This window comes from Montipora capricornis, chromosome 10 (assembly GCF_036669925.1).
Source record: "Montipora capricornis isolate CH-2021 chromosome 10, ASM3666992v2, whole genome shotgun sequence".
NCBI lineage: Eukaryota > Metazoa > Cnidaria > Anthozoa > Scleractinia > Acroporidae > Montipora > Montipora capricornis.
This window is the reverse complement of record NC_090892.1, coordinates 71739360-71754359: the sequence shown is the minus strand read 5'-3', so window position 1 is coordinate 71754359 and position 15000 is coordinate 71739360. Positions and strand designations below refer to the sequence as shown.

The following is a 15000-nucleotide window of genomic DNA, read 5'->3' as shown; positions in this document are numbered from 1 at the left end:
GCTCTAAATAAAATAATATATTTTTATTAAACACTTGAAAGCTAGAAGAACAGGTAATAGTCCATCCTTTGGACTATATATTCTTCCTTAACACTCCGTGCTCAAATCCCACTCCTGTAGGAAATATTGTGTTGGATTCAGCATCTTTGGGACGCACTCACTAAGAGAATCCCTGATGTGGTTATACCATACAGGAAAGGAGACAGTACATGCATTGCCCAGCCCTGCCCTGCCCTGAAATTGCAGCATCGCATATTTCCAATATAGTTTGCGAGAGTGAATGGTAAACAATGTGCCATGCTTTCATAGATACATGTAACAGCATTTTTGTCTAAAAAGATGTCATTACTCATACTGACCAGTCACACCAAAGAATTGTACTGTAATCTCTTGTTTTTAAGGAAACCATGAGTACTACACTGGTGATGTTGATGGATGGCTTAAGGAACTGGAATACCTTGGTGTCACACCACTTCACAACTCTCATGTTCTTTTAACGCATCCAAACAAAAATCAGGCAAAACTTTGTCTTTCTGGTGTTGATGACTCAGAGGGTGGATTTCTAAGGTTAGCTTAACACCATTCAAGACGTACGGGTGGTGATGGAGATGGGAATGATCACTGTAGGCAGGAGTCTGTGCTGATATTAGATATTGTCAAAAGGAACGATGAAGCACTGAAGACTTAAAGGGGACAAAAATGTTGGGAGGTTGAACCTGGTAACAATGCTAGAGATTTTCTCCTAAAACAGAGGGAGTTGTGTACAACTCACACTGATTGCCTGTAAGGATCTCTGCACCCAAGTGAGTAGGAAGGAGACCAGAGATAACAGAGTCAATTTCCTGCTTATTTTCAGATCAGGAAATCATGGCACAGACATCATACAGGCACTAAAAGGAGTAGATGCTGGTACTCCAACTATTCTCCTTGCTCATCGACCAAAAGCTGCTAAACTGGTCTTGGACAGCCACAAAGTTGACCTTATTCTCACCGGCCACACCCATGGGGGGCAGTTGTTCCCTATACATCTATGGCACCTTATGAGAGAACCATACTTTGCAGGCTTGTATAGACATAATACAGGGTCATATGTTTATGTGTCAAGTGGGGTGCATTTTTGGGGAATGCCTATGAGGTTATGGTCGGAAGCAGAGATCACTTATATTGTGTTAATTTCATCTGAAAAATGAACTTTATAAAAAGAGTAAATGTTTTTTAAAGGGAATTTAAAAAAGCATTAAGTTTATGTAACAAGTTATTTTCCTTTCCACAAACGATGCAATTTGTCATGGTTTCAACTGGATGTAATGCCCTGTGCTTCTCAAATTTAATTTAATTTAATTGATTTCATTTGATACATGACTGGTTCACCAACCAAAATTTTGTGGCTGTGTTAAGGTCACATTTTGCTTATTTTTACCCAAGTAAAGAACACCTTTTTGCATATTGCAAATATGTCACTGGTCGGAGATCACTTATATCAATTTTCAAAAGCCCTCGCCCAGTGGTCCACTTATCCTTTTATGGCAGGGCTCGAAATTAACGAAATAATCCAGTCGCATTTTGCGATAAAATACGAAAATTTAGTGGCAATTTCGCATCTTTTAGTCGCAAAATCGCCGCGCTGCATTGTGTTGTCAGCGGTTTAGCAAAAAAATATGAGCCCGCAGTACTTGTGTGTAAAGAAACTGCTGAAAATGGCGAATGATCGAAGGAATGGAGCTGTGCACGTAACATCGCAGCTAAATTACTATACAATTACGCTACCTTCAGAGAAAATTCACAGCGAGAAATAAAATAATTTTGTCATTTATTTATTTATTTATTTGTTTTAGCAAACGTAGCAGCAAAGTGGCAACTGCTAACCCTTTTGTTTCCAAAGAACGAAGGTGACAACAAGTCGCAAATTTGCGACTTCTCCAGATATTTCAGTCGCAAAGGGAAAAATGTAGTCGCAAATGCGACCGTATTGGTCGCAATTTCGAGCCCTGTATGGAGTAAAGTAATGTCAGAACGTATCAAATGCATCAATACAGTTCCAGCTGTGTCAAAGGCTACAGTTATCTTTGATGTTACTTACTATAAATGAAATGCAATAAAATTGACTGTAAAAAAGAAATCAGAGAGGAAGAAAAGCACTTCTTTATTTACAAAAAATCCTCCATCTTGCACCATAAATGCACTTTCCCCTGAAGTTATTAATAATTACAGTAATCATTTATTGTGTACATTTTTGAGCAGTATTAATATTATTATTATTCATTCCATTCCTGATGCAAATTGTATCTTGCAAATGATTGGTTTAGGGGTTGTGGAATCTGCTATCACTATCTCTTGACCATCAGTAAGTCCAATTTCTGAAATTAATGTAAATCACCATATATAAATTTCATGTTCCATGAAATGGTAAGATCATACCTGCAAGGCACATCCAGCTTTTACCTTTACGAAAAGTTAGGGTATCCACTCTCTAGGAAAATGGAGGCAACATTCCCTTCCTTCCAAGAATGAGCCTTTTATTAGAGCTGAGCCCACCTGCAGATCCATAATCAATCATCTAATTCCTTTGTCATATGATTTACCTTTTAATTTCCTGGGTAGATTATGCCTTGTTTTCTCCTCTAGGGACTTTACAGACTGTAGAACAAGAATGTCAGAATAACGAAGTTTTTATTTTCATTGAGCAGATCAGAGTTAGGTTAGGGTTATCTCCGTAAGTCAATATGATTACCGGTACTTAATTTTCTATTATTATTATTATTTTGGTCTTAAAGCCAAATTAAAAGAAATGAAATAAGTAGCTCACCTGTATATACAAGGTTTTGTTTTTCCCATCAATCATGGTTGTGAGACTTGGAGCTTTCATTTGACTGTACAAGAAAAATGACAATGCTGCTGATCTTCCAAATCTGCATAATGTATCATGTAAAAATTCAGGACCCCAACCTTATGCATTTTGATGGCTTGGAACCAGGAGCATTGTGCAAACATAGTATGACAATAATTCACGATCACCAAGTAATAGTAATATTATAATAATAATAGTAATAATAATCTTTTTTTTTTAATAACTTTATTTTTAATTCGAATGAAAATGTTTACAAATATACGTACAAGTATGTAAAACAGTCGCAAATCTAATTAAGTATTAATAATAATAATAATAATAATAATAATAATAATAATAATAATAATAACCCTGAGAAAAACCTCTCAGAGCAGAGTAAAGGAACCAACTACAAACTTTACCCACATATGGCCATGAGTCAGGAATTGAACCTGGGCCACATTGCCGGGAGGCGAGTGCAATCACCATCCCCGCTATAATGAAAACCACCGATCTGTGGAATGGGCCTGAATTATTGAGTCACTGTCCTGCCCACTTTCCCATGTAAATAATTCAAATTTGTGAGAGGTGTTGTGTTCAACGCTACTGTTAAGGCCAGGGATCCTTCCTTGCACTTGAAGTAACAGTGAGTCCACGGTTGCACTTGCCACCTCTTCACTGGACAAGAACAATTTTGACCATTTTCCCCCAGGACTCATGATTTTGAAAGCAGGGCAGGCAAGGCAGTCACTCAATAATTGGGGCCCATTCCACAGATCCGTGGTTTTCGTAATATTACATGTATTTTGGGGGAGCAAAGCACAGCTAAATATTAATGTCTTGAAATAATTTTGCATTGTTAAGTTACTCACTATGTAGGGCTCTCATGGAAAAAGTCAATCACTGATTTAATTGTGACATCCTCTGGAAATGTAAGAATGTGAGGTCGCTGGCTACATGCTGCACAGTCTTCCTGGAAATAAACATTCCTTGATAAGAAAATCTCTCCCAATCTGAGGAAAAATGAGCAAGCTTTTTGCTCATTTTTAAGTGGAAGGCTTTATGAGCCTCCACCACCGTCATGTTTTGGCGAGCTAAGAAACTTTACGCTCCGCTCAATTTCCTTCTGTACAAAAATAAACGTACCAGTGGCAAATTATTGAGTTCATTTCAGTCTACAATAGATTAAAAGGCAGGCAGAATGAATATGTGGTTAGGGTGCTGGATTTGAAATCCAGAGGTCCTTCTGGACTCAAGTCTCATCCTTGACCCCTAGCTGGAGTTGAAGTTGTTCAAGGTAATCCTTGGTTTATCTCCTTGGCAGCACCTTTAAACAGCAAAACAGTCTGCCTCCAGCCAGTTACCCCGGGTAGCATTCTCAATGGTTCGGGTTAACCCCAACCCTTTTCACTCAGGATAAAAGGTATACCGAGTATTAAAATGGGTTTGAAAACCGGAAGTGCAGAAAAATGCACAATAGAATTAGGACATGTGGATTTCATTGCTTAAAAGCTATGCGCGATATAACCTCTAGGGAGAGGTTGTAATTGATGCAAAACAAACTTGTGAACACAGGAGCCAATGTGAACACAAAAGCGAATGAAAGGATCCTAAATAAGAAATTTTTACACCTTGGGTGATATTGGGATAAACTGACTGAAACATTAAATTGTTGCAAAATCCACCTTATCTCTATCTTTGTTAATAATTCTATTGGTATCGTAGCCATGTGTCAAAATAAATTACTTGGAATACATGAACTTGAAAGGTATCGGTTGACTTTCTTCGGTGCCGCAAAATGGACAATAGAATTATGAGGTGGTGATTTTATTGGCTATAAAAGCAATTCACTTGATCCCATGGAGCAATACCTTTCACCTCCCTCTTAAACGAGACTTATGTTTTCCAACAACAACAAAAATAACAGCTGTGGAGTCCAGTGTCGTTGGAGGGGATTTCTATGTGTGTGAGGCTTCAAACAGCCTCAATTCTTCCCGTCGAGTTCTGTGAAAATATGGATTTATAACATGCGGTGGGGCAACCAAAATGATTGGGGGGTGTGTTGGGGTTTCAGTGTGAAACTTTTATTATGACGTTCGCTGATTTAGAAACTCAATTCCATGTTCTAGCCTGAGTGAAAGCTCAATAGCAGCTAAAGATTGACATGCTGGATTCAGTCTTTTGGAAATGTTATGAATAACATGAGCCCTCCAGATGTCAATTGGCTGCAGAAACATTTACTTCTTTTGTTCCGTACTTTAATAGCAAATTTGAACATCGCTTTAGCCTAAGTGTTGTTTTAACTCTTCCAAAATGTATCACCCTACTTCTGCGCAACATGGTATTCCGAATAAACGCTTTGAAGAGCATCTTGTTTACCCTGAAAAGCCCCTGAGGAGAAGCAGTCATGTATCTACATTATTTAACGCTTTTACCGGCTGGTAAAACGCAGTTAATGGAACATGATACCCCTAGAGGGCAAGACTGCTTTCGTTCGTCACCCAATCCAGTAAGATAAATAATAGAACAATATTGAATGCTGAATTCATGAATGAATGTTCCCTTATTCTAGCAGTTAGTACAAACGCTATTCATGTCTGTATTTTAGCTTCTATCTTGCTGAGTAATCTAGTGATATATCTTAGCTTTTCCTAGATTGGTCCTTATGTTTGTTAGCCCCATTCATGGCTGACAAGCCCGCCACGTGGCATCTCTTTAGCTCGTAGTACAGCTGTACCTATTGGTCGAACTTTGAGACACTGTCTTGCTATATAAATCTCAATACACTGTAACAGGGCATAATCCTGGCAGCTTGCACGAGAGTACACAGTTTGTAACAATTTTGCTTTAAAATTTCCCACCCTCCCTCCCCGGGAGACGGGCTTTTGTTTGTTATTTGCCAATAAACTGGGGTCACTCCTTGTGGTTCGGTTAAGTCTGCATAGCGACTTCCCCCAAGCTTTGGCATTGCTTGTGTCTTGCCATCTTAATTATATCCTTGCCTTTATCTTGTCCGATCCAGCCTCTGCTGTGCTGGGGAGGTAACAAAGGCTCTGCCAATACTCTTGTTCTATTCCCACGTTAGTGGGGGAATAAGTGAGGCTTTTAGTTTTGTGCACCTATTATTAAGTCGCGTAAAACCTGCCACAGGGCTGTGTCCCCCTCAATTACGCCATATTGTTATTTGCTTATTTGTTGTCGTTACACTATCTAGTTGCGTTACACTCTACTCTTAGTTTAAATTACGGAATAGTGACATTAAGTAAGTAATCATAACTCGGGGAGTTAAGTGATGGCACTCAAACTAGAAATCCAGAAAAGTCCTCATCAACATCTTTCAATGATACCCTGATCTATATCATAACATTCTATAATAATTATTATCATAACATACTGAGCTGGCAATCTAAGCTTACCTTTTTCTCAGCCTCAAAAGTATAAGTGTACAAGCCATCTGTATCATTAAACACCATATAATTGTTCAGTGGATTACAGCAGCTGGTAAAAAGAGAATCATCAAAACTGATTACAACACTGTATGATTATAGATTAAAACCATCATAAAGCCATCTTAGATGGTAAACAAAAACTATAATAATTTATTAAAAAATAGGTAACTGCACATTTAAGGGGTCTGCTGTGAACATAAACTTTGCAAGTGACTTTTTTGCAAACTTTTATGTTAAGGGTAAACAAGCCCTAACTTCTCCCAAAGAAGTGTGACAACTTGAATGCAAAAAATGAATCAAGGCAATAGAAACTTCATATGAAAATGGCCAAATAAAATGTTTGGTTTATTTGACCTACAATCTTGTACAAAACTCTTGGGAAAAATTCTAGCTTAAGCATCATTTGACACACACTCACAAAGTATATTGGTCCTTCCCCCCTCCCCCCATACCAATTGATAATGTGATGCAAAATACTGTGCAAGCCATTTGGCCATTTTTTAAAACTAACACTGGAATGGGGGGAGAGGCAGGGTTCGTACGCGTCTTGAAAACGCTTGAAAACCCTTGAATTTTGAGAGTACATTTTCAAGGCCTTGAAAGTCCTTGAAAATCTCTGCTCATCATTCCTGGTCCTTAAAAGTCCTTGAATTTTTTCTGACCCGCATAACTTCAGTAAAAATAATCAGCTACTCAAGTCATGTCATACAGACGTGACGAGCTGTGGGGTCGAGAATGGTTACCAGTGCCTTTGCATTATTTTCACGCATCTTCATTACGGAAAATGAGCAAGAATTGTACTGTCAGACTATTTCCATGGGTAAAATCTTTGACGTAGATAAAAAAGAGGTCCTTGAAATTTCAAAATTTGGCCTTGAAAGTCCTTGAAAAGTCCTTGCATGTTTGGTCTGAAAAAGTGTACGAACCCTGGAGAGGGGAAAGTGGGAAGAATTAATGTTAATCTTTATCACACAGACAAATTAGAGAGTCACATTTTCCCAACAAGTTTTGTCCAAGATTGTAGCTGCCAGTTCTTTTCAAAAATTCTGCAAGATTTAATGAAAATGGAAACACAAGATCTTCAAGTTAAACTCATCGCCACTTGATAAGCTTGGGAACTGGTGCCTTAAAAGTTAGTGGGAAGGGGCCTGTTGTGATCCAGGCATCACACGGTGGCATCCTTGGCAACCTGCAAGCGTGAAACAATTTCCTATAAGCAGCCGCTAACCAGCAATATCACACTGGAACATGGTCCAGTGGACAAAATGCTCACTGTCCTTACCAGATACTTCCCTCCACAACCGAATAGACTCAGTACAGGAAAGGTGGGGCTCAATGAATCTGCAACGATTCACAAAAATGGCCCGCAAAGATTGCACGGCCATGCAAAAGCAAGCCCTGCAGGATTCTGCGGCATCCCCAAATAAAGGCACGCCCATTTAATTTGGCGTGAACAGGTTACATGCCAAATTAACTTGAGATTAACCTTCCCTAAATTACATTTAGCCTCATAATCTAAAGGAACATGAAGACCCACTGGCTTCTACAAAATTAATACATTACCTAGAAACTAATTTGAAGACCTCCAGGGCACAAGCCGCTTGTAAAAGAAAGCAAAAAAAGATAGGTTATACTTTCTACTAAATCAAATTGAAAGTTACATAATTGTAGGTAAATGCTTCAACGAAGTACCTGCAATCACAGCATTTGTGGATGCCACGGCAGGGATGATATGCTTGACGACACCTTCATTAGAAAAAAAGTCCTAGTTATTCCTACTGTACTCAAAAGCATGCCTCTATCCACTTATTGAGGATTGATGTCACATAATATTTGAATCAGCATATCATTGAAGATATGAATTAGAGGGATGTTGAGAGAATTGAGAGAGCTTAATGGAGGGGACAGTATTTGACTGGTTAAGCAAAGACATTATCAGCAAATACAAATTTATGCATTAATTAAAAAAATAGCAAGCAGGTGACTGTGTTTTTTGTTCTTGTCTGTTCCTTTGCCATTCTTGTCCTGACAATATTTTATTGATCTGAAATGGCCAAATCTGAGCTTATGTGGAGTATGCGAACACCTGTATGCACAAATAAATAATTATTATTTTCAATTTTCTTAAGTTTGTAAAATTAATATCCACATCCAATTTTATTCCTGGGAAAAGGTATGCGCTCTTCAAGCTGAACAACTTGGAACAATTATTGCAAAATTACCAAAGTAGCAATCATTATGATAGGGTTATGAATTTCCAGGACATTCTTATTGCTGTTATGACCTTCTTTGCTTTAAAGGTCTGGTCCTTAATCTTGGGGAGTCAAAGATGGCCAGGGGCCTGTTTCTCGAAAGTCCCATAAACATTTTGGGCCCAAAAAGCTATTTGTGAAACTAGCAACCACTTGTTTTTGGAAAGCCGATCTTTTGACATAATATTATTTCAAGGTAACAAAAAGCAAAATGACAGTGGACTTTGACTTTGACCTCTCTGTTCTTGAGATGCAGAGGAAATTGTGACATTGGTAAATGGGCAGTGAAGTCTCGGGACTTTTGATAAACAGGCACCAGGTCAATACTGGCGAGTCTCATTGCAGTATATCCCTTCATTTGTTGGATCACATCACAGCTTTGTTGTGTCTTCTTTTTTTTTATAATTTATCCCTAACCAGTGTCTTATCTGAAGAATGTACTTTATTCCCAGGACTTTATTCAAGCACCTAGGCCATTTCCATCACAATTTTTTCTGCCAACTGGCTTTTAATTTACGTACACTTTTACATTATTTTCATCACATGACCGATGTTATGCAATACATGTAGCAGTTATGATCAAGCATGGGAATCAGACCTCAAAACCTTCCATGGGATATCCATGACAAGTCACACATTCTTTGAACAATACTTTGTACAATCATACTTAGTCTCGTACTTATCTTTCTGGACAAAGGATTTTTCACATGAATGTGAAGTTTAGGATGTACATTGCCATTTATGCAAAGGGTCTACGCTTATTTTGATTTTTAGTTACTAGGTATTACAAATTGTGCATCAGGTGTTTTACACAATTTGCTACAGCAAAAGGACTGCTTTTCTGTGTCATTATTACCTTGGGTAAGTCTGTATGTGACTCCCTGTATGTTATAACTATCAGCTCTCTCTTTGGCTTTTTCAAAAATCCACTGCACATGAGCTGGGTCATCTCCATCAACAGGAACGCCCTCTGAAGGATGGTTCAACAAACACTGATCAATTCATAATTTTTCAAACGTTTTGTTTTGTTTTAATGTACCTGACTCTGGAGAACACTACAGCCATGACTTTCTAACTCTGCCGAATTATTTTAATTATCATTTAGCTTTACTTTTTACTCCCATTTTAACTGTAGACCTAGTTTGAAATTGAGCAATCGCTTAGTTTGATATTTATTGTCATCTTGTGTATAGATTGGCTAGTCTGATAAGTTTTGAAGTGGTTTATTCTCTGATTCTTTGGCTACATTCAGTACAACGGATTGCTGTGTTGTTCACACCTTTAACACTGCTTCATCACGTTACAATCAAGTAATGGAATCACATACACGCATTATAACATGTAACACATTCAAGGGATTATCTTTTTACCTCTTGCACTGTGCGTCACTTTGCCTGAGGGGATTGATCAAGAAGTAGGAAGCAAACTTAAATGAAATTGATGAAGACCTCACTCTGGAGAACACTACAGCCATGATGTTCTAACTCTGCTGAACTATTTTAACTATCATTTAGCTTTACTTTTTACTCCCATTTAAACTACTTAGTTTGATATTGTAAATATGTGACAATGTTTTCAGAGTATCTATCATGTCATAATAATATTGCACATGGTATTTTTCCTATTATGGAGAATGGTATTATTTTTCAGTTAATTGAAAATAAAGTTCTCACTGCTATTATTGTATATGTTTTGTTTTAAATTATTATTATAAAAAAGGAAAGGAAATTTATTTATAATAAGTGTCTAGTTGTTCTAGCACTGGAGCACTAATTGGGGAGACTGTAAACTGAAATTAACAATTACGGTAACGCAAATCAAGTCAAATATTGGTTTTTGAGGAGAGGGGAAACCGTTGGAAGTACCCGGAGAAAACCTCTTGGTGCAGAGTAGAGAACCAACAAACTCAACCCACATATGACGCAGAGTCTGGGAATCCAACCCAGGCCACATTGGTGGAAGGCGAGTGCTCTCACCACTGTGCCATCCCTGCACCCCCATCATCATCATAATCATCATCATCATCATGATCGTTGTTATCCTCGCTCTACACAACCTACGAAACTTGCTGATCACTATCAAGTCCAATTTTCTTATTATAACAGCTAGAGAACACCTTTTGCAGAATATTAAATATTTTGCTCTCCAATTGATGCAGACTTTTGCAGTACGGAAACGTTTGGTATATGCTTGTTTGCTCCAAGTTCGAAATCCCACTTATTATTAATTAATTAATTATTTGAATTAATGTAGTACTGGTATGTTATTATCATGGTCAAAAATACCTCCAAAAGGATGTTCTTGAGGCCAAACTAACACCTTTGCATATTCTATACAATGTTCTGGAAGGCGAGGGGTGTGCGCAATGGTACACAAAGGAAAATTAACCTACGAAAATAGGGATATGACATTAATTTTACTGCTAAATCATACAATACTCTCAGATATACATGATCAACAGAAAGATTTGAGAAATCAAACTCTTACTTGTGGGGGATAAAGATCAAGTGTACACTCAATGCATGCTGTCAATCCAGGAATGATGACTCTTGCATTGCCCTTAAAACCTGTAAAAAGAGCTGTGTAGTTTATTGTGCACTAAAAATGGCCCTTTATCAACTATTGAACAATCAATTAATCATCATCATCATCATCATCATCATCATCATCATCATCATCATTATTATCACTTAATTAAACCTAGAATACGAGCATTTCTAAAACAGGTTGCATATGATTTAGCCAAGTGCAAGGAGAAGTCAGGCCGAAAAAAAGTGGCTTACAAAATGGAATCCAGATTTGGTGCAGCCATTTTTCTCAAGCCTGTCTTTTCCTCACACTCTACTAACTTAGTGGTAATGCTCGTAGTCTGCACGATCCCCATGTCTATATAATAATATTATGTCAGGACTACATCTCTCAGATGATTGGCCAATTTACATGAAGCAGATCATAATCTTTAAGAATAAAATATTAATTATAATAAAGGCCCACAAGTTTGACTTCATTGGAGCACCTTCCTGCTTGACTTAATTTCTTTACCAATCCTCCTCTTTTATTCTACTCTCGTTAAAGTTACTGGGACTGGTGTTGCACCTTTTCTAATATTAATAAAGTTAAAAACAATTTAATGTGACTCACAACAGAAAAGTGAAGAAACAAAGGCTGCTACTCACAGCATGTCATTCAAACTTCGTATGAGGTTTAAATTCGACTGTACAATAAGGCATGCAGTTCACTCCTACTGTTGTCTTAACAGAGGAGCATTGTTATGAACTTTAAAAGCTTTCACTCTAGTGACATCCAGTACTTTCAGTCATTGAAAATACATGTATATATTATCCATGCTGTACAAAACCACTGAACAGCTAGCAGCTAGATCACAGACTACCCTTCGAAAGCAACCTTGAAGGTAAACCTTTTAACAGCATGCAATCCCTAAATGGATTTCTCCTATTTATGTTTAGTATTTTTTCTTGCCTTCTGTGCCACCATCCACCACAGGAATAATACTTGTTTGGTCAAGGTCGCCATCATCGTCATATTCTAGTAAACTAAGCTGCAACAAGGCCAAATTATATCATGATGATGATAACAACACCTTATTTTTAATAACAGGGAGGCTGATGCAGTGGTGAGAGCACAATTGCCTCCTACCAATATGTGCTGGGTTCAATACCCAGTCTCTATGTAAGTAAGTTGAGTTTGTGGGTTCTAATCTGCTCTTGGAGGTTTTACCCGGGGTACCCATGTTTTCCCCTCTCCTCAAAAACCAACATTTATTTTGATTTTTAAAATAATGATCACTGTCCCATATTCCTCTAGTCCTAGAAGACCACTTCTGTAGAGAAATGTACTTAATAGATGCACTTAATAGATGCATGCCCAATTTTGACATATAACGTGAAGTGTCCCTATATAAAGTCTAATGCCTTTGCAACCTATTTCCAACTGTAAGGTTAAGGGGGTTAAAGATTAGTGTTATTTTTAGCTTACTTAGGGTAAATGCAGCTGTTCATCCTTACCCAAGGAGCACCATTTGGTGGAGACTTCAAGATGTTAATTGTCTGAGTGTATTCCAAGACACGAGTAATGATAACTTATTGAAACCTGCGTGCATCTGATTACTGCATCTCTGGACATAATTACCAGTATCTGTTACTGTTACGTTAGAAGATTTGACACTTAGGGTGCGTTTGATTGATCCTATTCCGGAATGAGAATATGTGGAGTGATGATTAAAATGATATGTTTGGCACGTTTCGAAGCAGCATGGATAACAAAAATATGTTAAAAATAGCATTTTAGCAGCTATCTGACAATTTTAATGTGAATTTCCGTAAAAACGAAGGATTAATTTATAACTTACATTCTCTGTATTTCAATTCCGGAATACGGTCAATCAAACGCACCCTTAAATAAAATAATCATTTATTATGATTATGATTATGATTATGATTTTATTGTTATTATTGTTATTAGTAGTTGGGACAACCCAAGGGGATCTGCTGGCAATGGGCCTTTACATGCTAAGCGTTCAGCTTCTGATTACTACATGTAGTCTGCAGGCAGCGTTGGGTATAAAGCAATGCTGGTTTGCAGATGATGCTTGTGGAGCTGGCTCCATCGTAGAAGTAAAGAGATGGTGGGATATTTTGAATAACCTTGGTCCGGATTTCGGATATTTTTCCAGACACCAGTAAATGCTGGATTATTGTAAAACTGGATAAATTAGAAGACGTGAGAGATGGTTTCAAGGGCACAGCTGTCAACATAATGGCAGAAGGGCAGAAACATCTTGGAGCAGTGATTGGATTGCGGGAACATCTAGAGGATTATCATGTCAGCCAGAAGGTGACTGGTTGGTTAAATGAAGTAATCAAGTTAGCAGAGTTTGCTAAGTCATAGCCACAGGCCTTATCAGGCAGCTGGTGTAATTAATATTCAATTTCCTTGACAAGGGGTGCCGGAACTTTGACTGAAGAGGTGTACTCTCATGCTTTGCTTGATGGCTTGAATTCCTAGACCGAGACTGCCTAAACAAACTGGTAGCGCAAGGATCTCCCTTTCTAATCAATAAGGTTTGCGCTCCATAATTGCTGGGAAGAGAACCTGTGATATTGCATCTTCCAATGGCGCCAGCAAATCCTGAATGTTGGGCAGAGTTCTCAAAACGTTTGTCCACCGATGTTTCAAGCCAAAGGTATACACAGCATAGGATGCCCTCATAACAGACTACACAATGCACCACAAGAAGCAGGTGAGTAAAAGAGCTCAAAGACTGGGCAGAGCGAATTAAGGATGCTAGCAGCCCCTCAGAAGACTTGCAGAGCATTAGAATTGGTCACAGAGAAAGGAGCGTTGATATGGTTAACGGTTACCATAGTACCCTTACAGGAAATGGGTTTTACCGTATGCAAGAGGGAGTTCTGCGACGCCCTCAAACTACACTATGACTGGCCAATCGATGATCTGCCCTTCAGTTGTGTATGTGGGGAGGTTTTTACTGTAGATCATGCCGTGATCTGTAGATGAGGAGTGTTCATTATTCAGCACCACAACGAGTTAAGGAATCTAGAAGCCAAACTCTTGAGTAAAGCTTGCACCAATGTCCAGACCGAACCTGCCCTACAAGATATCTTTGGTGAAATGCTGAACAGAGGATCTAATAGAGCACCAGATGCAGCTACATTGTTTTGGTGTTGAGGGCAAGCAGAGGGCTGGAGGACAAGATGGTAAGGGGAACAAGGAGAGGTCAAAGAGGTTGTCGAAAAGTTGGTTACTTTTCTCAGTGATGATGGTCTTAAGTGGCGAGCAATGAGGCTAAGGAGGTACTTCAGAAGAAGAAACCCAGGTGGTAAAGAAGGATTGAGAAGAACATTGTGGGATGGAAGCAGGATTTGAGAAGGGTTGAAGAGATGAGGTAGGGGACTGTGCTTGGGAGGAAAGTGATGGATCGGTTGAATAGGAGGTATCAGGTTGTCCAGAACCGGATGATTACAACATGCTTGTTCTTGAAGAGGGGGTCAAGTCTGGGAGCACAAAAATTTGGTGGTTTGTACACCAGACAACTGTATGGAGGTTAGACAGAGCACCTTGTTCAAGAATAACCAGATTGAGAGTCAGTTGTACATTCCCACAATAACGTATTTCGTTTTGCAAAACTCGTAGGCCTTGGCAGTTGGCAGTTCAATGCTCATTGACTCCAATACTGAGTGCAAAAACTTCATTATAATTATTCACTCGATGTGAAAAGAATTTTAGTTATTTTGGTTCTGAAATGTTATTGGTTCATACAGCTATATTACTGGATAATGCTATCTTGGTTAGGGAACGCGTCCAAATATCGGCATCGGGTCATGCTGATGCCGATCAAATGGGTGCCTATTTTTTCCGATTCCGTTTTCAATTGGTACCGATATTATCGGTACCGAATGAAACGGAATCGGCAACGGGACAAAATTCTTCATTG

At 38.4% G+C, this 15000-nt stretch overlaps 2 protein-coding genes across 4 annotated transcripts in view; one reads left to right on the top strand and one right to left on the bottom strand.

Annotated features, from left to right (window-relative positions):
• The window catches only part of LOC138018445 (transmembrane protein with metallophosphoesterase domain-like), a 3739-nt gene extending 1620 nt beyond the window's left edge, over nucleotides 1–2119 (top strand). The window contains exons 2-4 of one of the 2 annotated variants that reach the window (XR_011126025.1): nucleotides 402–567; nucleotides 857–1531; nucleotides 1999–2119. Coding sequence is in view for 1 of the 2 variants with exons in the window: in XM_068865072.1 (XP_068721173.1) it covers nucleotides 402–567; nucleotides 857–1190 (500 nt within the window). In the remaining variant the exon portion in view is untranslated. Of the gene's footprint in view, nucleotides 1–401; nucleotides 568–856 lie in introns of both variants that reach the window. The other variant, XM_068865072.1, reaches the window with a different exon arrangement.
• LOC138018444 (NEDD8-activating enzyme E1 catalytic subunit-like) overlaps nucleotides 2120–15000 on the bottom strand; it is a 26733-nt gene continuing 13852 nt past the window's right edge. For both annotated transcript variants that reach the window (XM_068865069.1, XM_068865071.1), the window contains 11 exons: nucleotides 12009–12087; nucleotides 11016–11095; nucleotides 10814–10916; nucleotides 9385–9498; nucleotides 7969–8022; nucleotides 7840–7876; nucleotides 6244–6325; nucleotides 3700–3800; nucleotides 2807–2870; nucleotides 2583–2637; nucleotides 2120–2357 (listed from right to left, as the gene is read on the bottom strand). In XM_068865069.1, the coding sequence (XP_068721170.1) occupies nucleotides 2260–2357; nucleotides 2583–2637; nucleotides 2807–2870; nucleotides 3700–3800; nucleotides 6244–6325; nucleotides 7840–7876; nucleotides 7969–8022; nucleotides 9385–9498; nucleotides 10814–10916; nucleotides 11016–11095; nucleotides 12009–12087 (867 nt within the window). In that variant the 3' untranslated portion in view covers nucleotides 2120–2259. The remainder of the gene's footprint in view (nucleotides 2358–2582; nucleotides 2638–2806; nucleotides 2871–3699; nucleotides 3801–6243; nucleotides 6326–7839; nucleotides 7877–7968; nucleotides 8023–9384; nucleotides 9499–10813; nucleotides 10917–11015; nucleotides 11096–12008; nucleotides 12088–15000) is intronic.